This window comes from Galeopterus variegatus, unplaced genomic scaffold (genome assembly GCF_000696425.1).
Source record: "Galeopterus variegatus unplaced genomic scaffold, G_variegatus-3.0.2 Scaffold5825, whole genome shotgun sequence".
NCBI lineage: Eukaryota > Metazoa > Chordata > Mammalia > Dermoptera > Cynocephalidae > Galeopterus > Galeopterus variegatus.
Window position 1 is genome coordinate 148,598 of NW_007731936.1, and position 25,601 is coordinate 174,198.

The 25,601-nt window shown below is 40.6% G+C and overlaps 1 protein-coding gene across 1 annotated transcript in view; it reads left to right on the forward strand.

Moving 5' to 3' along the window:
• The first annotated feature begins 23,869 nt into the window (after window positions 1–23,869).
• The window catches only part of LOC103605463 (formin-1-like), a 5,397-nt gene continuing 3,665 nt past the window's right edge, over window positions 23,870–25,601 (forward strand). Inside the window, exon 1 of the mRNA XM_008590058.1 lies at window positions 23,870–25,570. Within this exon, the coding sequence (XP_008588280.1) occupies window positions 23,870–25,570 (1,701 nt within the window). The remainder of the gene's footprint in view (window positions 25,571–25,601) is intronic.

Below are 25,601 nucleotides of genomic sequence, written 5' to 3' on the forward strand. Positions count from 1 at the left end.
GGAAAAATAATCTTGGCTACTGCACTAACCTCCCAACTGGTCTCTCTCTGTTTCCACGCCTGCCCTCTCACAGTCTATTTTCCATGTAGCAGTCTGAGTGACCTTTTAAAAATGTAATCAGATCTTGTCTCTTCCCAGCTTAAAACTCTCCCATAGCTTCCCATTGGACTTAGAATAAAATGTGGACTCTACGTCATGGCCCCCAAAGTCACCTGATCTTGTCCTGCCTGTCACTCCCATCTCATCCGATGCCAGCCTGTGTGCACTGGAGGGTGCTCCCGTGGGCAGAAAAAGCCATGGGGCAGAGAGCTGTGTGTGTGGAGGTGATGCTGAGAGGATAAGGACAGGCACTGACAGCTGTGGCCACAGCTCCAAAAGGGCGTAGAAGAGAGAGGTTGTCTGCTCTGAAAGGTAGGAGAGACATCTCTGAAAAAGTGACAGTGATGGAAAATGAAAATGTTTAGGAGTGAAACTACCTGAAAGAGGAACAGGAATCCTGATCCATGCAGAGGGACCAGCAGGAGGAAGTGACCTGCACGTGAGCCACCAAAAGGTAACTGTGGCTGAAGCATGGCACAAAATGAAGCTGGAAAAATAGATAGGACCCCCACCCATAGGGCCTTTCAGGCCATGTTAAGAGCTGAAATCTGTGTTAAGAACAAGAGAGCCACCGAAGGGATTTGACTGTGTGTGATTAACTATGGAGGTGGTGTGGTCAGATGTTTATTTTGAAAAGATTGCTCTGGTTGCAGAGTGCACAGTAAGTAGATGAGCATGGACAGACTTGGAGGCACTGCAGTGGTAGGGCGGCCAACCAGTCCTAGTTTGCCCGGGACTTTGGTGGTTCTAGAACTGAGAGTTCTGCATCTTGGAGTCTCCTCAGTAGTGACAAAGCAGCATGGTTGGTCACCCTGTGCTATGCAGTGGTGCAGCTGAGAGATGATGGTGAGTTTATGGAAGATGTAGGATCTTCTCTTCCCTCGACTCACTCCAGAGGAAAAGGGCCAGCATCGTGATTCCCTATTTCTGAAAACCCCTGTGAATCAGCCTCCCAGTATGGACGAGCAGTATAGCCACACACATACACCTCATGTGCAGATCACTTCAGGTAAGCCTTGATTATTTTTTCAACACAGGCCTGGTGGCATCACGTTTTTGACATCTCAGCGCCTGGAGCCTGCCCAAGTGAAGGCCAACCCAGGTAAGAAGGTGGACTAAAGCGACTCATTACTGGCGCCTCCTGCTCACTGTCAAGCTGCACTCTGGCCCTGGGCTTCCATGCGGTGTCTTCATCCCAAGCTTCCTGTTCCAGCTTTGCTTTCCCTCCCATGCTGTGGTGCCCCCAATTCCACAAAGCCTGCTCTTTGTCCATGCTGTCCTCCAGAGCACGTTAGCAGTTCCCACTTGCCCCCGAAATAAAGTCAGTGTTTCCACTCCTAGATTTCAAAACTGCCTCCCTCCGCCTGCCCCTTACCTAACTCTTCCTACTTTTTTCTAGTCACCCAAGGAAGAAGACTTTTTTTACCAAACCATCAAAAAGAGGGAGGGATATCGCTACTTCTGCTCTTACGGTTAATATGGGCTCACTATGTGCCAGGCACTATTTTAAACACTTTATATTTATGTTTATTAATATTTGTATTAATTAATAAGTGAATCACTCATTGGGCAGATATTTATTGAGCACCCATGATTTTCTAGTTAATCTCTCAAGCACAGGACACAGCAGTGAAAAAAGCTCCTCTTTTCATGAAAGTTATATGTTGCAGTTGTATGTTGAGACAGACTAACCAATAGATATATAATGTGGCAGGTGACAAGTTCCATGGAGACAAATGTGTCAGAGTAAGGGACTTGAGCGCGATGGTGGCCAAGGGCAGTATTTCATATTGGGTGACCAAGGAAGCCTCTCTAATGAGGCATGAAGGTAACTGAAGGTAGTCAGAGATTGAGCCATAAAGATTCTGGGGCAGTTCAGACAAAGGGAACAGCGAGACAAATGTGTCAGAGTAAGGGACTTGAGCGCGATGGTGGCCAAGGGCAGTATTTCATATCGGGTGACCAAGGAAGCCTCTCTAATGAGGCATGAAGGTAACTGAAGGTAGTCAGAGATTGAGCCACAAAGATTCTGGGGCAGTTCAGACAAAGGGAACAGCAAAAAAATGTATTTTCAGTTGATGTTGGAATCCTGAAATGACACTTTCCATTTTTTTCTCAGGGATGAATCAAGGTTTCATAAATCCATTTTCTCCCTTGTTTAATATCTGGAAGCAGTTTTTAAAAATCTCTTTTCTTCACTTTTCATATTCCTTACTGCCATTTTAATTTGATTTTTAATGTAAATTTTGGTATCAATCTAGTCTTTTATTCTCTAATATAACTTTTTGTATTTTTCACATTTTTCTCTCCATGGTACATGCTCTAATGGTAGAAAGACAATTTTGTTCCTGATAATGATTTTATTGTTTAATTGTTGTGTTTGTTGGAAAGTAGTACTCAAGCTGTCATTAATCATTAAAGCTGGCTACAAATAACAATATGCTTGAATTTTCAGGCAGAGACACAGGTTGGATTTATATCTTCAGATAATTACATTGTAATCCACTGTTTACTGAATATGTGCCATTTTTATGACTTGTACTGTGTGGAATACAAAGATGGTCCTTCCCCTTAGGGAGCTTTTGATTAAATAGGAAAAATACATCACAAAAGGTTCATTAGCAATAGGAGGGAGGATGTATTGGGATTCTATTCTTGGATAGTGAGGGTCTGGAGTACATAATAATAATAGCAATTATTTATATAGCTCCTACTGTGTACTAGACACGATGTTCTAAATGCCAATAGATCTATCAGGTATCAATATTAACTATAATTTAGGGATGCAAAATTAATGCACATAGAGAGTACATGGCTATCTAAAGTTACCATGCTAAGTGGAAGAGCTGGGATTTGGACCTGGGTGATATAGGTCTCAAAGCTGTGCTAAGGGGTGGAAAGGAAGGATACTCTAGCCCTCAAAACTATGATACATTGAGCCCAAGGGCATCTGAGTCTGAGTTCACGGGCAGTTAGGATTGAGTCAAACATTCTGACAGAGATTGCTAAACAGGTTTGAGACCCACAGCACGATATAGAGACATCACAAACTGTTTTACACTGGCAGGTAAGAGCATGAGAAGCGTTGAGTTGAAAATTTTTGCCTTTATACATGAGCCAGGAGGGAGCGATTAAAGGCCCCTCTTCAGATGGTACATGTAATATGTCAAATAAAGTGTTTGAATTAAAGCAGAGGGGAAAGCCTTACAAGTGCTGGGGTAGAGAGATGACTGTGTCATGTCTCAGTTAAGCTAACAATGGATTTTCTTTTGCAATATAGGTGTAAATAATATGCCTTGAGTAGTTCATTCATTTTTACCTGTGTTAATTGTACATTCAGTGCTATTACTATTTTCAACACTTCATTTGCTTTTCTTCTAGTTCTTTTATTACTGATTAAGGTCTGGCTTTCCTCCCCCACATGTACATTTTTTTTACACCATTTCCCTTGCCTGCTTCCACCCCTTACTGTCTTGTGTTGTTTATTCTGGCTCTAAAAGTCTGGATTCTGATCCCACATGTGCCTTGAATTTATCATTTACCTAGAAAAGTAATCTGGTGAGTGGGCGCCATTTCTTCACAGGGGGTATTATGGAATTGCACTGTAAATAGGAAGAATAAAAGGCTATGCTATAGATAAGGACACTGAGGTGAAGAGAGGTTAAGTGACTTGCAAAAGAGTACTTTGTTAGTAATTGGCAAATCTGGACTCAAGCCCAAGCCTTCTGACTCCAAATTCATTGCTTTTCCCTCGGTCTGCACTGCCTGGGTGGAAACCATCTCATGTGAAGATTGATCAGTTCCGGACCAGTGGTACACGGGGTGAGTGCTCCATATTCTATGACTTAAAAAAAGGAATTAGTGAATAAGTGGGTCTGTCTTCTGAATGAGGATCAGAGTTTGGTCAGCCTTGTTAGGGATTCTAAGAGCCAGGGCTCTGGGTCAAACCACCTCGGTTCAAATTCCAGCTCTGCCACTTATTTCTAGCTGTGAGACCCTGGACAAGTTACTTACCCTCTCTGTGCCTCAGTTTCTTCCTTAGTAAGTGAGGATAATAATAGTACCTACTTCATAGACTTTTTGTAAATGTGTTAACACACACATAAAGCCAGTACATGGCAAGAGATCACTAAGCAATAGTAATTCTTTTAATTATTTAAAGACAGACTGTTCCTTCATATTTAGCTGGAGAACCAAAGCTTAGAAACACACTTGGTTTCCTAAACAGTGTCTTAGTTGCAGGCAGAAGCATGGGATTTGAGGAAGGCCCTCTGACCATATCAATAACTCTTCTATTTAATTAAAGCCAGAATTCCTTTGTCTTCACTGCCTATCCTCCTCCATTGACAGAGTGAACCTGAAAATGAAAATACCTCTTTGATGGCTAACGCATATGGTCAAAAGCTGATCATATTTTGAGAGTGAATTTTCTTAGTGACAGGAAAGGGAAGTATTACAAGTGAGGGGAAAGGAAATTCAAAGAGGCTGGTTAGAGATTGTATTAGTCTGTCTCCGTTGTTTATAACAAAAATACCTGGAACTGGGTAATTTGTAAGAAAACAAAATTTGTTGCTTACAGTTCAGAGCCTGGGAAGTCCGCAGTCTATGGAACACATCTGGTGAGATGACCGTAGAGCAATGCCAGGGTGTCACATGGTGAGAATGGCGGAGCAGAGAGATTCTCATGTGCTCTTCTTTTAAAGCCTCAGAACCACACCCCTGACCACCATTATTAATCCATTCACTAGGGCATAGTCCCACAATCTAATCACCTCTTCAAGGTCCCACCTTTCAATTACCACAGTAGTATTTCCCACCCTCAACAGTTACAGTGGGGATTAAGCCTCAATACATAAAACTTGAGGGACACAATTCAATCCATGTCAGAGATGCTAAAGATAAATTATCTATCTAGAATAGTGAGAGGAAAATGTCCAATATATAGTGGGCACTCTAGGAATGACTTTTAAATGGAAAATTTGCCATTTACTTTGCTGGCCCTCCAACCAACAATTTCTCTCAAACCTCCCTCAGTGAAGTCTGCGTGTTTTGCACATTTTTACATCTTGATCAATTTTCAGATAAATTACTTATTTAGATCAGATTATGTAAGTGAGATTTCTTTAAAAAGTATAAGGCATCAGTATGTTGAACTTTCGGAAGAAGAAATCAGATCCGTGGTTACTAGAGGTGAGAAAAGGGGAAGGAAGGGAAGAGGGTTAGTGAGAAATTGGTTAATGGACACAAAGAATGATTGTGTTTTGTAATGATAAACATGCTAATTATCCTGATTTGATAATCACATATTGTACACAAGTATTGATAGTCAACTCTGTGCCCCACAGATGTGTATCATCAGTTATGTTCCTAGTTAAAAAGAAAAGTATAAAGCATTGGGAATTTTGAGTCATTGCAACTTCTGTTCAGCTCTCACAATGATATGAACCCCTTATTCAAAGGGAACAGTGTATGCGTGAGCATTTCTTGGATGATTTTGACATCCATGTGAAAAGTTCTACTAAGTATATGTGTAGGGGGTGGTGGTATTTTCAGGGTTGCTCTGCTTTGACGTATACTAAGTTGTGACACCACTGAGGCCATACCTAGCAGTTGGTAGGCCAGCAGATATACAGCCAGCACTGTGTAAACTGTTCCAAGCTTGGTTTTTGAAGACTCACTTCTTTATTTAAAAACAAAGGAGAAGCAAAAAGATGAGGAGAAATAGGGGCTACCTATCTTCTTGAGTTTATTATAAAACACAAGTAGTAAAAGGAGAAAATAGACGGTAAAGTACTTATAAAACTGAGTGGGTTTTCTTCCAGAATGTCAATTCTTTCCCTAGAAATAACCAAGGAAGTCTCCATGATTAAGACCCTAGCTCTTAAAGAATAATTCCTTCCTCTGAAAGAATCTAGTTTTACTAATGAAAGCAGACACGTGAGAAAAATTCTCTCTGTCTGAAAATTCTCCTATTGTAATAGCTCCCCATCCAGCTCCATGGGTCAGCACCCAGATTTTGAAATAGTAATCCTGATGTAGTCGAACATTGCACTTTGCTTTTAGAAACACTATAATGTGGAAAGTGGGAAGATTTCTGATTGTCTGACTATTAACTATTATTATAAAACCAAATATGGATCAGTCAGTCATACACAGGGATCTTGTCTTTAATAATATCCATAGAGTATAAGAGTTGGTAACATGAAAAACTACATGATGTTTCCTGAATTAGATCCTATGCTCCCAAGAATCTAGTGGCTAATATTGGGCTAGATACACTTAATCGATCCCTTAAATATCAGTGGATCAAATTATGTGTGTTAAGGAATTAAATGTTGCTGATCATTGGGGTCTACTTTTTCATTTGAAATGAAAATTCTGTGACATGGAATATTGTGAAATATAGCTTAAGAGAGCAAAGATTCTTTGCCTTTCTAAGAAGAATGTATACCATAACGTGTACAAAAAACAGTAGTTCAGGATGGAAGTGGTTCTGAAGGCCAACTCATCCAAGCATCTAGCCTTTCAAGGAGGTGAAATCAATAGGACTTAGTAATGGGTTGGAATCTGAAAGAGGGGAGGTGATGGTAAGAAGACTTATAGGCCTGTGGAACTGGATGGGTAATGATTTAATTTCCTTAGAATTTCTATCAAATAGTCATCAACATGCACTTGAAAATGTCCATCAATAGCAAGTCTTCCACAGAAACCATTCTGTTTTGATGTCTGATTTTCCTCTTAGGGATGGGCACCATATTTATCATTGAGTTTCATCTCTTTCATATACTTTTCTGTGTCACTTGCTAGTTTCTTTCTCACCCTATGTAAACTGAATAACCCAGCAATCACTTGTTTATGGGTTCCAGTGAGGTCACATTACTAGTAGTAATACACTACTGTGTTGAACTGTTCTTTCCTGTTTATGGAGGACTTCATCCACCTCTTAAAACCTCCCTCGGTTATCTCCTGGAGTCTCATATGTGCTCAGCAATCAGAGCTCTCCTCTCACCTCCTCCTCTCTCCTTGAGCCTCCTCCTCATGGCATCTTGCCCTGGCCTCTGCTGCTGGTGCCTGGCATTAAAACGATGCCCTGCTGGTACAGCAGGCTTCTGTAATAGCCTTTTTGTTGTTTTATTTTTGTTTTTGGTGGCTGGCCAGTATGGGGATCTGAACCCTTGACCTTGGTGTTGCAGCACCAGGCTTAACCACCTGAGCTGTCCGGTCAGCCCTGTAATAGCCTTTCTGAATTCTTAGGCACTGAAGGAAATGGTGCATGGAGAAGAATGGCCCCTTGTCCAGCACTGAGCATGCTTTCTCATCTGGGCCCTGAATCAGCACTGTTTACTTTTGTGGTCTCTCTTTTATGAACACAAGGAAATGTCCTACCTTCTTTTCTGTCTGAATCAGGTATTATCCCTTTCTCTTCATTGTCCCCATCTTTCTCTCTTTCCTCACCCCTTTTACCCACAACTTCCTCTCTTTCTCCAGATTCCAATAACCAGATATGTCCTCTTCCTTCTTCCTGTTCCTCCAATCCCCAAAACCTCTCTCTGTCTATTTTCTCGTATATTAAACTCATGAAGTATTCCTCACCCATCACGTTCACACACGGATGGACTGGATATCCCAGACTGAGCTCAGGTAGGTCGCTCTGATACACAACAGCTTTACACTGGTGTTCCTCAGCCACTCCATCAATGTCCTGTGGGATATATAATGTTGACCTTTTATCAGAAAACTTCTGGGAGGATCATCCTTGTCCTCGCTGCATTATTTCTGCGAGATGGCCTTCCTCCCTTCCCAACTCTAATCTCTTCCTCCTCAAACTCACATTCTTTAATTCTCCATTTTTAATATTTTCTTCAACTTTACTAAAATCATGTGCTTTGTCTTTTCCTTTTCCCCATTTTCAAAAATCCTTCCTGATGAGCTAGAGTATTGAGGGAGAGTCTTCAAGCCCTCCCACTCAAATGTGCTGTACAGAGAGGACTGTCAACTTTGGGGTTAGACTGACCTTGTGTTGAAGCCCAACTCTGCCACTTCCTTCTTGTAAGCCTCATTTATTAAGATATAATGAAGATAAACATATGAGGCAGAAGATAATTGCTAGGGTTAAATGGGCTAAAAAATAGTAGCTGTCAACTTTGGGGTTAGACTGACCTTGTGTTGAAGCCCAACTCTGCCACTTCCTTCTTGTGAGCCTCATTTATTAAGATATAATGAAGATAAACATATGAGGCAGAAGATAATTGCTAGGGTTAAATGGGCTAAAAAATAGTAAACTTTCTAACTCTGTGTCAAACCACAAAACCAGTGTCCATCTCCTCCTCTTCTTCCCTTTTCTGTGCCATAAGTCGTGCTTTGCTGTGCACCTGGCTATGGATCCTTGCTGCATGAAGATCACCTCACACTCCCACCACATGTGTTGTGCCTTTTTGTATTTTGCCCATCTTCTTCCAGACAAATGAGTATACCAGTGACCTCTGCCTCAGCTTTATCATGGAACCTCGAGTTAGTATGTGGGTTGATTATTTAATCATAAATCTACATGTTTCACTTCCTTATACCTTAGTAATGGCATCAAATTTTCATTGATACATAAAATCTATGAGCCTTAAATGTAAAACACATTTCTCCCACTTACATCATCATGTTCTAAACACTGTGCATAGCTGTGCATTATAATGGCAGCTAGTGATATTAATACACAGTTGTATAAATGATCACATTTCTGACTGCATTTGTGAATAGCATTTTACATATTTTCCTGAAACATCTTACATTGAGGAAGAACTAACTGTAGTTACAGTTATATTAGTGACACTTTGAGTCTGGGAAAGCAATTTTGACTGAAGAAAAGGAATAGGGAATTGTTGTATCCTGTCTCCCAACATCAAGATTTAAGAAAACCTCATAGTTTATTTTCCCTCCATTAATAATGAAATTCCAAGAACTGTTGGTGGAATTAAATTTGCATGACCTGAAGTTACTTATAAATTCAGGTATTTACTGAAACGTTTAATATTCCAGGATATGATTTTTAGAAGAAAGACTTTAATGCTCTAAGTTTATTTGGCTCAAATAGGCCACCAGTGCAGCCAAAGGGGTATTTCTCCCCATGGTGTCAGGCTCTTTGAGAAGGATTTTCTTGGCAAATTCTGATCTCTTAATCTACACAGAATCTCCTAACTGGAAAACTGATTTATCATGCAAGTGTCTGCTTTAGAAAACATTATTATTTAATCTGATGACAAAAAGGTTCTTAATAGTGTATTCACTAGTGGCCTCATCTGGTTCACAGATTTGTTTTGCAAGTTGGGAGACAAAAATTTGTGCCAATTGCAACATTTTATAAAAGGCAGTAAAAAAAAAAAAGATAGCTTTTTTATAACAGGCTGGAGCCCAGGCCTAGTTTCCTTTTGCATTCTTACTACCATTGCAGACCAATTTGCTGTACTTTTTATGTATTTACTTTTATTTTAAACTGTCTTTGAATCTGGCCATGGACAATGTAAAGTCTTTCTAATATCAGAACTGTGCTCAGAGTCCTTCAGTTCCCAGGGATTCCTTGCTGTGCTGCTAAGGGAGCGAGACCCACCATTCTTCCTGTTGGGAATCAGAACAGTCATTTGTCTCAAAATTCGGTTTCAGTTTTTTATTGCATATATTTATTTCTTCAATCAAATTAGAAGTTTTAGCAATCTTAAACGAAGAAATGTTTTTTATTAAACTATTTTGTGTTTTTCAAAGGATTTTTACTTATTTTTTGGATGTGTCTTGCATCCCAGGAGCACAGTAGATTTTTAGAAGCAGTGTGAGGCTACTATAACAAGTTATCTAGGGCAACTGTTTACACCTCAAATCTTTGGCTTTTCCCTGTTTACACCTCAAATCTTTGGCTTTTCCACCAGTTTCATAAATGTATATTTATGGTCCCTTTTATTCTTTCCAACTGCCATTTGGATAGCTGCAATTTTGTTTTATTTGTAATACTATAATATCTTTTTAATGTTTTTTCCTTTCTATTGAGATCAGTTAATAGTTTGTTGAGAATGAATTTATGGAATCATCTGGAAATAATTCTAAAATGATATGTAAATGGTGTGAAAGAACTGTTAAACAACTTCTGTGTGATATCTTTAACTGCAGGAATTGTGGACTTAATATTTTTACATAAAGTAGTGAAATTGTGACTGGCAATCAAATGGAGAGTTATCAGAGCAGCTCAGTTTATTAAAAGGAAGATGCATATTATTGACCCCAAGTTGGTATCATATGCTTTGCTAAGCAATTTCAGTCAGATTGTAGCTGCTGAGATATAGAGGGTCTCTGTCTTAGCACTTGTTGAAACTAGGGATATTATAATTATACTCTGTGACTGAGGCTTTAATTCTTTTAAATTCCACTGTCAAGGGATAGGAACTAGTTAGATGTAGTTTAGACATTATCTTTAGAACTTGCTGCCTTCTGCCAAAGGTGGGATTGATTTAAATGCTTAAGCAGACGTAGTTCACCTGTCCACACCCACAGCCAAGTTCTTTTTTTTCCTTTTTTTTGTCTTTTTTCGTGACCGGCAACGGATCGCAACCCTCAGTGTCGCGCCCGTACCGGACCGGGACCGGCAACAGGATCGCAACCCTCGGTGTTGTGCCCGCACCTCGCTCAGCCAGTGAGCGGCCGGTCTGTATGTGGAATCCAAACCCTCGGCGGGAGCGCCACCACACTCCCAAGCGGCGCACTGTAGCAGTGCGCCACCAGGCTGGCCCCGACAGCCAAGTTCTTAATCACAAAGAGGACTGCTTCAAAGGCCGGGGGTACTCTGACCCTCTTCATTACAAGTCATTCCCTGCAGTAGAAACTTATTGACATTCAGTCATAATTCTCTTACTTCACTTGAGGAAAATTTAATGGTGATGCTCAATTTAAACCTTTCTTACTTCCTTTGGGGCACTGTGGAACAAATCCTTTTTGGGGCTCTAAGAGAAATATTAAATTGTCCGTGAGCACCAGCATGCTTCCAGAACAGAAAGGAATTCCTAATAGGAATTTTGTAAACATTACATGGTCTTTTTTTCTTGCTGCCAGATAGATCATTTATTTATTTATTTATTTTATTTATTTATTTTTTTAAAAGGTGACCGGTAAGGTGATCTTAACCCTCGACTTGGTGTTGTCAGCACCACGCTCTCCCAAGTGAGCCATGGGCCGGTGGATAATTTATATTCTGGTTAATGGGCACGTAGATCATGGTGTAGGGCTGGCCAGTTAGCTCAGTCAGTTAAAGTGTGAGAACACCAAGCTCCCTGTCCTGGTCAGCCTCCAAACAACAACAACATCAGAATCAGTTTCCCTGAACTTTTAAAATGCAGTATTTTGTAATTTCTGCATGCAGAGACTTTTAAGATAGACAGGCCCGAATTCACATTCCAGTTCTGTGACTTAATAGCTTTGTGATTTACATGGCTCTCATGAGTAAAATGGGAGAATTAGTTGCACCCACCTTATAAGACTGTAAGAATTAAACAAATAAGGAATGGGACACAATTAGCCAAGGGCTTAGCACTGGTAGAGAACTCATGGAATGCTGGCTAATGTTATCTTTCTCTTCCTCATTCTTCTTAACCAAGTATGAATCTACCTATTTTATTACCTTACTTTAATTTTTAATTTTTACTGCTTATCCCCAAATTGTTATCTTCCTGCACCTTGATTAGCCTACTAAGAAAAATGAGCTTGGCAGGCAGCAGTGGTGCCTCCAAGACTACAGTGCCTCGAGCTCATGGCCCAGTTTTTTTCTCACTGGGTTACCCTGTTCCTATTTACCCTGGGGAGTTCCTTCTGTTCAAGCAGCCTGTATACTGGTATTTTGCAAAATATATTTCAAAACAAATAACTCTTATGGCAGATTTCCTGAAATGACACTAGATTAAGATGGATAAGGGCCTTCTTTGATCTTCATGGTAAACATAAGAGTCAGTGAAACTCTAATACCAATATGTCTCCCTAAACAGCAGCAACAAAGCAAAAGGAAACAGACACACCTATGGAAGTGTTGCCTCTAAATTATAGTCTCTTGTAGGATCTGAATATTTAATTACACATATGGTTCTTCTAAAATGGTGCTACATCAAGATTTAGTAAAATCACATTTAAATGAGAACTCTTTACCAAGGAGTTACTTTGAGCCCACATGCTTAATTCTATGTAGTGTTACATTGAATTCTAAATTTTATCCAACAGTAAATATTGTCATTTTTAATGGCATTTTATTTCTTTGGTCTTTTTTTTTTTTTTTTTTGCTTAAAGTGACTGTCAGTGGTAGTGGGTAATTGAAAGACCACCATAATGGGAGTCCAGAAAAGTGGATTTGAGTTGTCCCACTTTCATTACTCACTAGTTGTGTGAGCAAGGGCAAGTCACTTTAAAATTTCTGTCCTCATTCAGCCACCTTGTGTATACAGCAACAGTGACAACAACTGCTATGTCTGCTCTACAGGGTGGTTGTGTGGCTCAGATGGAAGTTCAAGACAAACCATTTCTTTTATGAGAGTTTAAAACAGATGTAATATTACTGTGATCTATGAAAAGATTTGCAGCATTTTGTAAAATCTTATAAATTTATATAACTTATGAAATTTTACAAAATTTTATAAAATCACACATAATGTGAGATACTTAAAATAGGTTTTCTCCCAACAGAGGTGACTAGAGAGGAAGTGGGAGAGCTGGCAAAGCAGCTTTATCTCTAAGAGTCCCCATGTTCCTCCCTTCCTCCTTGAGAGCTGAGCTCTGTGGCAGCCCTTTAAATAAGAGAGTATCTCCAAAGCATCCTGCCTGGGTCCTTGAGCCCTCTATAAAATGAGGTTGCAATTTTCCTTTGAACAGAAAAGCCTATGTAGACCTTCTTGTTCTCTCTGCTTGGAAAGCCATTGTTCAAGAGCAGCTTCTTTAATCTGGAAATGCAAATTTGACTTCACATATGCTATTATTGTTCCTGGTTTAAAGTTCCCATAAAACAAACTCTGCAGAATTGGTTCACATTTCTAAAAAGATACTCCTAAGTTTTGAAAAGGAAGCTATCTTTTGTCCTACCAACTATAAGGTAGAATGTACCAAGTGCACCTTGGTGAGATGCTGTGCAGTCAGTCACTGCTGGCAGACTTGAGTGTTCAGTGAGTAAGAATCTCCTCATCTTCAGATTGGAAAGAGTTTGCCCTCGGCATACTCATGTATCTCCCACAGATGATGATGTTAGCCACAAAGTGATATGAACACAGAGATGTGTTGAGGATCTCAGTATCTTATGTTCTCATGGAGATCACATGGTAACCTGTTATGCATTTGTCTTTATGTAATTAAGCTTCGAAGAGGTAAGGAAGAGGTGAAGAAAGGATTCCCTGAGTCTTTGAGCAGTTCTTCACTGCTCACACTTGTAGCATATCTAGGTATCTGAGTGGGTTATTTTGTGGGTCAAAAACCAAACAGAACATACAAATAGGAGCCCTTTTTTCTTCTCCTTTGTAAACAGCTGTGACTTTGGCTAGAAATGTATTGACTAAAATAATTCTATTAGCCAAAATTTTGCCTCTCTTTCAGTTTTGTAGAGATTTGCCAGTATAATATGATAAGGCCTTGCTTGGAGCATCTCACAGTCAAGTCAGTTTCAAAGGCAGGAATTTTGATTCTTTTGTAAGACTGGCTCAGTGCTTTCCTTCTTGTGACATTGTAAGACAGCAAAGAAAATCATAAAATTAGAGAGTCTTTATGAGGAAAATAAAAATTATTGAGGGAATATATAAACTCTCAATTTCAGCACTTTCTATCTTATAATCATTTCTCTTTTACTTAGCCCCAGTCTTTGAGCATGAAATAGCCCTCTTTCTTGTCAAGGCTGATTCCTCTCCATGTCCTCAAGCCCATATTATCTCCTTCCTCTGGTTCCTCCTTCATCTATTGTCCCATATTTTATCCCGTCGTTCAATTGTATCATCAATATCTTCTTCACTACCTCTGTCTCAACCTAAAAACATGCTTAAGTTTCCCATGTCTTAAAAGACAGAACAAGGGCCAGTCCATGGCTCACTTGGGAGAGTGTGGTGCTGACAACACCAAGTCAAGGGTTAAGATGCCCTTACTGGTCATCTTTTAAAAAAAAAAAGAACAAAAATATTAGCAAAGACAAAGCCTTAATACCTGTGTAAGCTATTGCTTTTATTTCCTTCTCTTAACCACCAGCCTTCTTGCTTGCTCTTTGCAATATAATTTGGTGTTCTATTACTCTACTAGAGTTACCACTTAAAACTCTGTCTGTAATTTCCCCTTCTACTTTGTTTCTTTCTCAACTCTTTGCAGAATTTGATGTTGTCCCCAGTTCCTCATTCTTGATTCCATGACCGATCTCTTTCTACTCCAATTTGTTTTGACATTACTGCTATGTTAATCTTCCTTAAGTTTAGTGCTGAACATACTGCTTTACTACTTCCCTGATCAAAACCCATCAATGGCTTCATGAATCATTTGTCTATGAAGTGAGCATTGATTTCCTACCAACTTAGATTCAACTCTTCCTTCAACATGCTATCACTGTCTTTCTTGATTTATCTCTCCTGACATGAATCTAAAAAACAGAGAGTGATTTTTTCCCTGTGTATGTTAGCTTATTTCCCAATCTTCTCTAATATTCCCTCCTCTTGAATTCTATTTTCTTAATCTCTACTTATCAAAAATCCTACCTTTCAGTGAGGAGCTATTTCAAATGCTTTCCTTTTCCTCAAGGATTACTTTGATCCTACAAACATGATGTGGTCTCTCCTTTTTTTGAGCACCTCTGATTTGTTCATTGATATCTTGTAGAATGGGTCTCTTTCTGCTGTATATTTGTTAGTAATTTTGTTATTGCTCCTATTCTCATAGTCCTACAGTGTGTGGGTTCTTTGAAGAAAAATTCCTTCAGGAAGAGAAGAGCCAGGAAGCTATCGCAGACCTTCCTTTGTTTTTATCTCTTATTTGAAAAACAGTAGCTCTGCACTCCATCCCAGGGTGGATGGAAAGGAGACAGGAAGGCACTCACTTGTGCAAAATCACACATGAGAAGCAGAATTCAGAGCTGTCTAGGACTGAATGAGCAAGGGGAGGGAGCAGTAACTGGTATGCAGTGAAAGTAGTTGCAGCTGGATAGGAGCTGTGGTCTTCACTAGAGAGCACACCTACTGCCAAACCATAGCCCAGAAGGGAGAGAGCCGGGGAATAAACATCTGAACCCTCTTGCATTCCACCCGACAGTCTGTTACTATTGTTTCCCAATGGCGAAATCCAGTAGAAGCCAGAGTACAAGAGAACTTGTTGATTGAGTCCATAAAAGTCAGTCTCCTGGTGCTTAGAATGATGTGAAGGATAGAGCATGAATCTGAACAGACAAATGGAAATTTTCCAGTTCAATAATGGAAGTTACAGATAATCTGTCTTAGCAGTATTGAGCTCAAATGGGGTCACAGGACATGACTGTGCCAATGGCTGAGCAAAAAAAGCTTTGCCTTGGCCTTTTAAGGCCAGAATCAATTAGGAAATCTACAGTCAGCCAACAGAATGACTGCAGCTAATTCTTGGATCTTATTTTAGGCATTGGTGAAATATGTTATGAGCATTGGATAGCATCTACTAAAAGGCAGTAATTTCTCATTATGATGAAGCACAACAGACATTTCCATTTTGGGCAGGATGAAGTAATCTAATTGCTTTTTGGAAAAAGAGTTAGGGAAGAAAATCACAGCAGTGTTGTTGTGGAGAGAATGTCAGCCTGGAGTTTGCCAGAGGAAATGAAAGACATGAAGACTCCCCAGGAAATTTTGGGCAGGATGAAGTAATCTAATTGCTTTTTGGAAAAAGAGTTAGGGAAGAAAATCACCACAGCAGTGTTGTTGTGGAGAGAATGTCAGCCTGGAGTTTGCCAGAGGAAATGAAAGACATGAAGACTCCCCAGGAAACAAAGTGCTTTTACACTGAACACAGCCAGAGTAGGTCACCGATAAACCAAATTAAGATGTATAATTTAGTGTGTAGCTCCTGCAAAGCCACTGCATTGGAGTCAAAATAGAATGAGGCAGTGCTGCTCGAAATAGTCCTGTGAACTTAGCGTGGAATTGTAGTGCTGGTGTATTTAACCCCCCTCTGTTTTGCTTTCTTTCTTTTTTTTTTTTCCTCTCTAAGACTTATAGTCCTTTTTCTTCTGGTTTCTCAGATGGAAAGTATGTGTGATGATTCAGCACTGCACTCTGACTTTCTAATGGATTGTCACCGAAAAGAGTTTGCCCTGCTCTTAAGTCTTCTTTTGATGTGATACACACTAGAGGGTTGAAGTTGAAGCTCATTTGCTTTGGCAGATATTTTCCTTTTTCAAAGAGGGGTACTTTTTTTAGTTTCTTAGTCATCTAGTAGATGACACCAAATAATATTTTGAATTATTGGATTGGAAACTTAGAGGTTAAATTTCTCATTCCACAAAGGAGAGTAAATCTGAAGGGAGAAAGTGCACTTGATATATTTATCCAGATACAGACACTGGCGGAGATGTCAGGGATGCTAGGCTGTGGGCTGGATCCTAACAGTCTTTTCTTTGGTTGGGAGAAAGGAATTTGGGAAGAATCATGAATAATTATTCCATGCTTAAGTGGCAACTCTATATAGATATTCATTGATGATAGCGGAGCGTGCGTAGGACAAATGTTTTGATAAAAATAATTTCAAACTATGCAACAGAGTGGGGAGATAAGTGAATTTGAAATAGGTTTATTTGTGTTTCTTTGAAGTAATTTATCTTAAAATGTTTGGGCTTTGGATGTCCAAAATTGTAGCAAAGCTAATTCTAAAACTAACACTAGGACAAAAAACATGAAATAGTCTTTTTCTTTCATAAATTTCTTCTAAGATGCCCTGTGGTAACAAAATTTAGGCAAATTTGATTGTTTTTGTATTGTCTTCGTGTTACTGATATATCCATACCCATGCTTTTAATTCTTCAGAGGAGAAACTTATTTTCAAGTGAATCTACCTTATAATTAAAATAATTCACTCTACTTCCTAATCCCTATCTTTCAATGCAGGTAATGTCTTTTGCTTGAAAATTTTTGTTAAATGATAAGGTCTAGAGTGAAAGGTACTAAGTGTACTTTCCCTACTTGCTTATATGACCATTAGAAACTCAGAAGTTATGAACACATGTCATGAAGCAGACTTCCTGTACCTGGATTTAGACCACCAGAACCTGGTAGGAATTTTATCTTGGAAGCAGAGTACAACTCTGCAACCTTTTTCAATTTTTTTTTTACTTTAGATTTCCAAGAATAGGACACTTTTTTGTTCATGAGGACTTATTTTTGCTGTATATGCTGCCCCAAATCACGTGGCATATAAGAAGTTGGACTATTGAACCTTCAATTCTTTAACTGAAAAATATGGGGAATTGTCTTACTGCCCATTTCTTTCTCAGCCTTCTTTAAAGTCTTTTTTTTTTCTTGGAACATTTCTATTATAGTTGCTTTAAATCTTTGTCAGATAATTTTGACATCTGTGTCATCTCAGAGTTGGCATCTGTTGATTGATTTTCCCATGTGAGTTGATTTTTCCTGGTTCTTTGTATGCTGAGTAATTTTGGATTATATCCTGAACATTTTGAATATTATAAAACTCTGGGTCTCGTTTTTCTTTTGGCAAGCAGTCAGCCTGGTTTGGTTTGGGCCACAAGTTCCAAAAAGCCTTCTGTTGGTTGTGATTTTAATGTCAGTTCCATTTTTAAAGCTTTTGCATGGTTCTTTGGGTCTGTCCCATGTATGTGCCACCTTGTAGCCAGTATAAGCCCTTGGAAATAGTCAGTCTCATAGTTTGTTTTTCAAAGTCCTTTCTGTGCTGCTTAAGATCAGATCTACACATTAACAGCTTTGGGAGTGAATTCAGGAGTCCATAAACAACTTTATGAGGTCACTTTCTAAGCTCCTCCTCCTCCACAATCTCTCCCATACTTGGGGCTCTCTGCCGCTCTGATTTCAACTCACTAGCTAGAAAGCTGGGACTTTACCCCATCTGCTGCAAACTTCCTAAAACTGTGCCCACATCTTGAACCAACAAGGGACAGACCAGAGAGAGGAAAAAAGGAATGGGGGTTTGTGCCACTATCTTGGGATTATAATTCCTCTGGTCAAAGAGGAATGTTCTTCAGAGTTTTAGGTGCCAACAGGCTCATACTGCTGCTGTCATTGACAGGAGACTCCTGATTCTGAACTAGAGGGATTTTCCTGTAGCCTTCTCTGTTTGTGCTGATACTCACTTATGTGTTTCAGGCTTATTTGAGTCCAGGCTGGGGGACTACTGGAGGAAAAAATTGGGAAACTTAACTGCTTTACACTTGAGTGATACTTCAAAGTCTGGTCTCCCTCATGAATCTGCCTGCTACTAATTTGCTTTCTAGAGTATTCGATAGCTGCTCCATGCATTCTGTATAGTTTATTATTATTATTATTATCATTATTATCATTATTATTATTATTCAGCTGCATTCAGTGGGAGAGATAAGATGGAGTGTACTTACTTTATTTCACCTGTAGTTAAAACTCCTCATATATTGTATTATTCCTTCTAATGTATAATTCTAGTCTAGATATCTTTCCTGATCTCTAGCCCTTTGCATCTGGCAGTTTCCTGGACATGTATTCTTGATACCTCAAATTCTATATTCCCAAAACTGAATTCATCATCTTCCCCTGAAGCCTATTCTTCCTACATTACATATTTTTGTGAATGGCACTATAGTCTACCCAGTCACCTAAATCTAGAATTATGGAAATAAATTCTTTTCCGTCACACATACCCAGTCAATCACTAGGTCCTATCAATTCCGTCTTCTCCATCTACATTGCCACTGCTCTGGTTCTGGCCACCAGCACTTTTCTGGAATACTGAAAGGCCTTTCCAAATGTGTTATACCTCTACTTTCACTCCCTACTGGTCCAGTCTCCACTGTGCTTCTGGAATGATCTTTCTATAATACTAATCTAAATAAGTAACATTTTGCTTAGGATTCTTCAATGGATCCCCATGGATCCTGGGATATTCAAGCTCCTTAGCCTGTGTTCAGTACAGAGTCTGTTACCACACTTCTGGATCCCAGGGCCCAAACCTGAGGAATTATAGTCCCAAGAGCATAGGACAAACTCCCATTGCTTTTTTTCTTTGTTTGTTCTGCTCTTCCTTGGTTCCAGACAGGTATACCACAGTGTGGTAGGAGCACTCTCTTTATATATATACATGTATATATATATTTAAATTTATCAATAAGCAACGTAGTTGATTTTTGAGTCCCTTTACCAATTCCTCTTTCCCCCCTCCCATTCCCCCCTCCTTCCCATCAACATCATATCTGTTCACCTGTCTTAACAAGTTCAAGGAGTTCTTGTGATTATTGTGTCTTCTTCCCTGCCCGCCCCCCCTCCATGGTTTGTTTGTATTTTTATTTATTTATTTATTTTTAGCTCCCACAAATAAGTGAGAACATGTGGTATTTCTCTTTCTGTGCCTGATTTATTTCACTTAATATAATTTTTTCTAAGTCCATCCATGTTGCTGTGAATGGTAGCATTTCATTCTTTTTTATAGCAGAGTAATCCATTGTGTAGATATATCACATTTTATTTATCCACTCTTCTGATGATGGACATTTGGGCTGGTTCCAACTCTTGGCTATTGTAAATAGAGAGTACTCTATATTGAAGTTTCTGTGCAGACAAGACAATAATGTGAAGTGATTTTTTTTCATAATAGTACCTTCATGCCTTGCGTTGCAGCTTTATTGCTGTAAAATCCAGTGTTATAATTTCCTAAACCTTGATTTGAGTATCCCAACTCTGACTAATACACAGAATATTAACAATGACATTTTCTTCATTTATATAACCAAGATTTATAAAGACCAGGAGAAAATAAAGTGCTTAACACTATAATAGACACCATATGTCTGTAATCCTCATAAAGGATATAGCCATTTTTATGAGACCAATTAAGTCACTTAATTTCTGAATTAGAATCTTCATTGGGGGCCGGCCCAGTGGCGCACTGGAGAGTGCGGCGATTGGGAGTGTGGCGGCGCTCCCGCAGAGGGTTCGGATCCCATGTGGAGACCGGTTCCTGCTCACTGGCTGAGCGCGGTGTGGGCGCAACACCGAGGGTTGCGATCCCGGTACCGATCAGTAAAAAAGACAAAAAGGAAAAAAAAACAAAGAATCTTCATTGGGTTCTACTTGACAAGTATAGGTGGTTTTTACTTCCACACACAATGAATTTCTGGTGCACTTTTTCTAGATTATGCTGTTTAAGGGATAACCTTATATAGCAGCATTTTAGCTGACCAATAAGCTGAAACTATGCAATGAGTGGAAAAAGTAGCAATATGTAAAAAAGAATGAAACTCTGCCATTAGCAGCAACATGGGTGAGCTTGTCGAAAATTATGTTAGTGAAATAAGCAGGCACAGAAAGAGACATAGGTCCTCACTCATAAAGTGGGAGGAAAGAGAGAAAAAGACAGAAAGAAATAAAGAAAGCAATAAAACGTTGAACTTTCAGAAGGAGAGAACAGACCTATAGTTTGTTACTAGAGGTGGAAAAGGGGGAGCAGGAGGGGAGTTAGGGAGTAATTGGGTAAGGGACACAAAAATAATTATGGTTTGTAATGATGAATAATACATATTGATTTGATCATCACATACTGTACACAGACACTGATAATCAACTCTATACCCCATAAATATGTAGAATCAAAAATAAATAAATAAATGTAAAAATAATAATAGTAAAATAAATAAAAATAAAAGTAGCAAAATGTGAGACATTGTTGAAGAAATTATGTCACACCAAGTTAGCAATGTAAAGGACCTCTTCTATTCAAATGACCTGGAAAACCAATTCATTGGTAGAAGGCAGTAGATGAGGAGCAACAGCCCCTGTGAAGCGATGGCTCGAGGCAGGACTCGGTGTGAAACTTGCTTCTGAGCTGTATCCCCTTAGGCAAGCTCCTTGATCTCCCTGCATTTCAGTTTCCTCACCTGTAAAATGGAGATATGCTGATTAAATGAGATAACTAAATGAAAGTATGTGTGTATATGTGCTCAATATATAAGAATTCTCTCTCATAGGGAATGGGCTTTTATAATAGGCAATTGTATTCCTATTTGAAATTTACAGCGTGAACTTTGTGTTGCTACTTTGGACAGCTTCTGAAAATTTTTAACTCTACTCCTCCCTCCACATGACACCCTTCTGCTAATCCAGGAAAACTGAGGAGGTAAAGGGAGCTAGAGGAGAATAACGCTTGAAGACAGAGGAGGGTATCCCATCTTTCCTCAGGTCAGAAGAGCACTGCTGCTGCTTCCCTTCAGCTTTTCTGAGAATTCATCAATTGAACTCCTGATGCTTAGGGCTCAGTATCGTGCACACTGGCTATTAATAGCTCTGCAATTACATTGATCCCTGATTGTTGTAAATCACGCAATAAAAGACCACCTCACAAGTGAGTTCTTGGATGTGTCCAGAGAGTTTGTACCAGTAATTATGGCGTATCTATACACATGTTTGTCTATAGGAAATGCCAGCACTGAACATTTTAGGAAGATTTTCAAAATATGACTAGTTGAATGAGAATAGTCTTATGTACAGTTCTGGAAGAGGCAAGACCTGGTCTGGCCTGCCTCCCATCTTTTCTGTGATTCTTCTCTTCAAGTCCTTCTAACCTTTTCTGTGAGTACTCTGAGTCCTTCTGGCACTTCTGGGTTGACCAGATGTCTGCATTTTTTACCTTCATTTTCTTAGGCTGAAATTTATAGTTCCCAAAACACTCCTTTGCTCTTCTATACCCTATGGTTTGATCCCTAGTTAAAATAGTCTCCATTATCTATAGGTACAACACCATGGTTTTGACTTTCACTATTTTTACAATATTACTCTGCAAAAGAAATTGTAGCAAAGAAAATTATAGAAGGTAAAGCAACAGGTCTCTAGCAAGGGGTGGTGGAAGAGGCTGAATCTAAGAATTTAAGGCTATAACTGGGTATGTGATTCCTGTTACTCTCAGGGAAGGGAAGAAGAAAGGCTTGCTTATATTATGGAAGCCCTAAGTTACTATTAATGTAGCACTGACCTCTGAGACATGGGTTCTGGTCTCAGCTGGGTGCAGACTGATTGAAAGATTTTGGAACTAGGGTTTAGAGGCATGATAAAGAGCATCTGTATTCCTCAAGAAGTTTCTGTTACAAAATTCTTCCTCGTTTTCTCTCCCTCCACTCAAAATATACTTTTATGTATCTTTTTTTTTTTTTTGTCCCTTTTTGTCTTTTTTACTGACTGGTAACGGGATCGCAACCCTCGGTGTTGCGCCCGCACCGCGCTCAGCCAGTGAGCGGGAACCAGTCTCCACATGGGATCCGAACCCTCGGCGGGAGCGCCGCTGCACTCCCAAGTGGCACACTCTCCAGTGCGCCACCCGGCCGGCCCTATGTATCTTTTTCCTGTTCAGAAGAGGCGGGAGCGCCGCCGCACTCCCAAGTGGCACACTCTCCAGTGCGCCACCGGGCCGGCCCTATGTATCTTTTTCCTGTTCAGAAGCAGTTAGAAAAAAAGCCTGAGGAAAATAATTCACTAAAGTTATCGATGGTTAATAAATGGTTGTGTTATCATTCTCAGAAGAGTTTCTTTAAGCAAGGAAGACTTGAAGACTGGGCAATATCTTAATTTAAGAAATGAAATATTGTAATATAGAACTGTAAGCCCCGTGTTTTTGTTTTGCTGTGTTAGACACAGAGATATTTTTGAGATCCCTCAAGTCACACAAAGAAGTAGGCACCTTCACTACTTATGTGACATTTTAGCCACTTTTATGGTGAAGTCATTGAAAATCCATACAGGGCCAGAAGTGGCTTACAGAATTTTGCTCTTCCTCTGCTGTTCCACTTGTCCTCAAATGGGCAACAAGAATAAAAAGGAAATGAATTAAAACAAAACAAAAAGTTAAGACTCCTAAGTTACTTATTTAAATTTAAAATTTTTAAATTTAAATTTTCACCTGTAACTCCAAATTTTTGGCTTAAAACTTTTCCTCACACTGTGCATTAAGTTAAATAGGTAATTAATCTCAAATCTTAGAGGGTGCTTTGTGGAGGGTAAAAAGGCTTGACTCATCTTTGCAAAGTAATATTCTAAACATAAGTTATTAAAACAGCTATGTTTTCTAAGGATTTCAAAGCCCCCTTTCCTCAGGATTTCTGGGAGTTTAGATAGCTCTGTTTTATAGAAGAACTTAAACTGAAGCCTAGAGAAGTTGAGAGACCTAATCTAGGCTATACAGTGAGTCCTCACATGGGGAAAGAGGACTTTTGTCCTAGGGCTAAGATCAGAGCACTGTCTCATCTCTCAGCTGTAGAAAGGCTTTTCTGGTCAAGGGTGGGGTGGGCGTAGGGAAGAGGTTGCAGTCAGGCTGTTGGCTGATGCTTTGAGTTGTTGAGGTTGGCCAGAGAAGAAGTCATGGTTATTCTTTGATTTATGTTGGTGTGTGATTTATGCACTCTGCTAGACGAGCTGCTTTCTTCTCTGTTCCTCTAACAGGCAGTCTTATTGCTGGAGATGACTGTCAGCTGCTTTCCCTGCACAGCCACCATCACATGCCTCACCACTGGAGCCTGGGAAGCCTGACCACAGACCGGCATCTCCAAGGCATGAATAATTAGGTAGGCATAATGGAAGGCACTCACTGCACCCTCCAATTGCAAAAGCCTGTTACCGAACTCTGCTACATCAGCTTCTATCTTCCAAGAGGGGAAGTCAGAGGATTTTCATACAAGGGCACCGTAACTCTAGACCGATCCAATAAAGGTTTTCATAACTGCTACCAAGTCAGGGAGGGGCCAGACATCATCAGCCTCAGCCAGCAGCCAGACGAACATCCAGGCGACATATTTTTCAAGCAGACTCCCACAAAAGACATTCTAACTGAGCTGTACAAACTCACAGCAGAGAGGGAGAGACTGCTGGCCAATCTGCTGAGCTCAGACCACATCCTGGGGATTGCGATGGGGAATCAGGAGGGCAAGCTGCTGGAGCTGTCGGTGAGCCTGGCCCCTGAGGATGACTGTTTCCAGGGTGCTGGCAGCTGGTGGGGGGAGCTCCCTGTGGGCTCTCTCAATAAGAGGAGCACCCACGGGAACAAAAAGCCCCGGAGGTCTGGAGGAAGGAGAGAGAGCTTTGCGGCACAGAAGAGGACAAGAAGGAAAGAGTGTGGGGGCCAGGAGTCAGCTCCTCAGATGGGGAAGGACCAGATCTATTCCAGCAACTCCCTTCCTCTTTCTCGAACAAGGCCTAATCTTCAGCTCCTAGAGGAAAGAGGAAACTTGCTCCCAAATGGGGCACTTACCTCTGCCCTGAAGAGGAGAGAGAGCTGCCCTCCAGATATCCTCAGGATCCTGGATGCAGATGTTGGCTTTGGGAGCTTTGGGACAGCCTTCAAGGACACTGGGCTTGAAAGAGAAGAGCTGCCCCCTGACTACAGCTCCACAGAGTCAGGAGATGATGGTGTCCGCGGGCTGCTGAGGAGGCCTTGCGGGCTGGGTTTGCCAGAAAGTCAGCAGGACCCTGAGAAGCATCCAGAGGCAAAGAGGGACAGGATGGAGAAGTCAGCTGGGCCTGTTTCCAAAGTGGTGGCCAAAGTCCAGGACTTGGCTGCTCAGGTGCAAAGAGTAGTTAAAACGCATCCTGAGGGTGAGGAAAGGATTGCCATTTGCCCAGCAGCCCAAGCTGAGTTTATACCCAAAGCAGACTTGCTCAGCCTCCCAGGACCTGAGGCTGGGGCTCATGGCTCCAGGCAGGGCAAGGAGCAGCAAGGGGACAGGTCACTGCAGCTGGCGGCTAGAGAAAGCACCTCCATTTCTGGTACACCACCCTGTGCTGAGGGGGCTGTGAACAAGGTCCTACTGAAGGTGATAGAGAGTGAGAAGCTAGATGAAGCTCCTGAGGGGAAAAGGCTGGGATTCCCCATCAGCACGCAAGCCACCCACACTCTCCCAGAAACCAGATGCAAGAGGACAACCAGGCTGCCTCTGAGTGGCCGCAAAGCCTTGTTTCTGGATCTGGTCCACAGTGCAGGTCCCGACTCCTCACAACCCAGAGGAGATGAGAAGAGGCCGTTGCCCCCAGCACCAGCAGCTCTCAGCGTGGTGTTTAATAATTCATCCCCTCAGTCCGGCACACATAAATGGATGTCACCTGTTCCCTCTCCTCTGTCTCCAAGGCTCCCTAGCCCTCAGCAGCATCACAGGATCCTCCGACTCCCTCCGCTGCCTGGTGAGAGGGAAGCTGCTTTTAATGACTCTCCTTGTAGAAAAAGCAGTGTCTTCTCTGGGTCTCCCTCTGCTGACACCTTGGAGCCACCATCCTCTGCGAAGGTCACGGAGACCAAACGAACCAGCCCGGCCT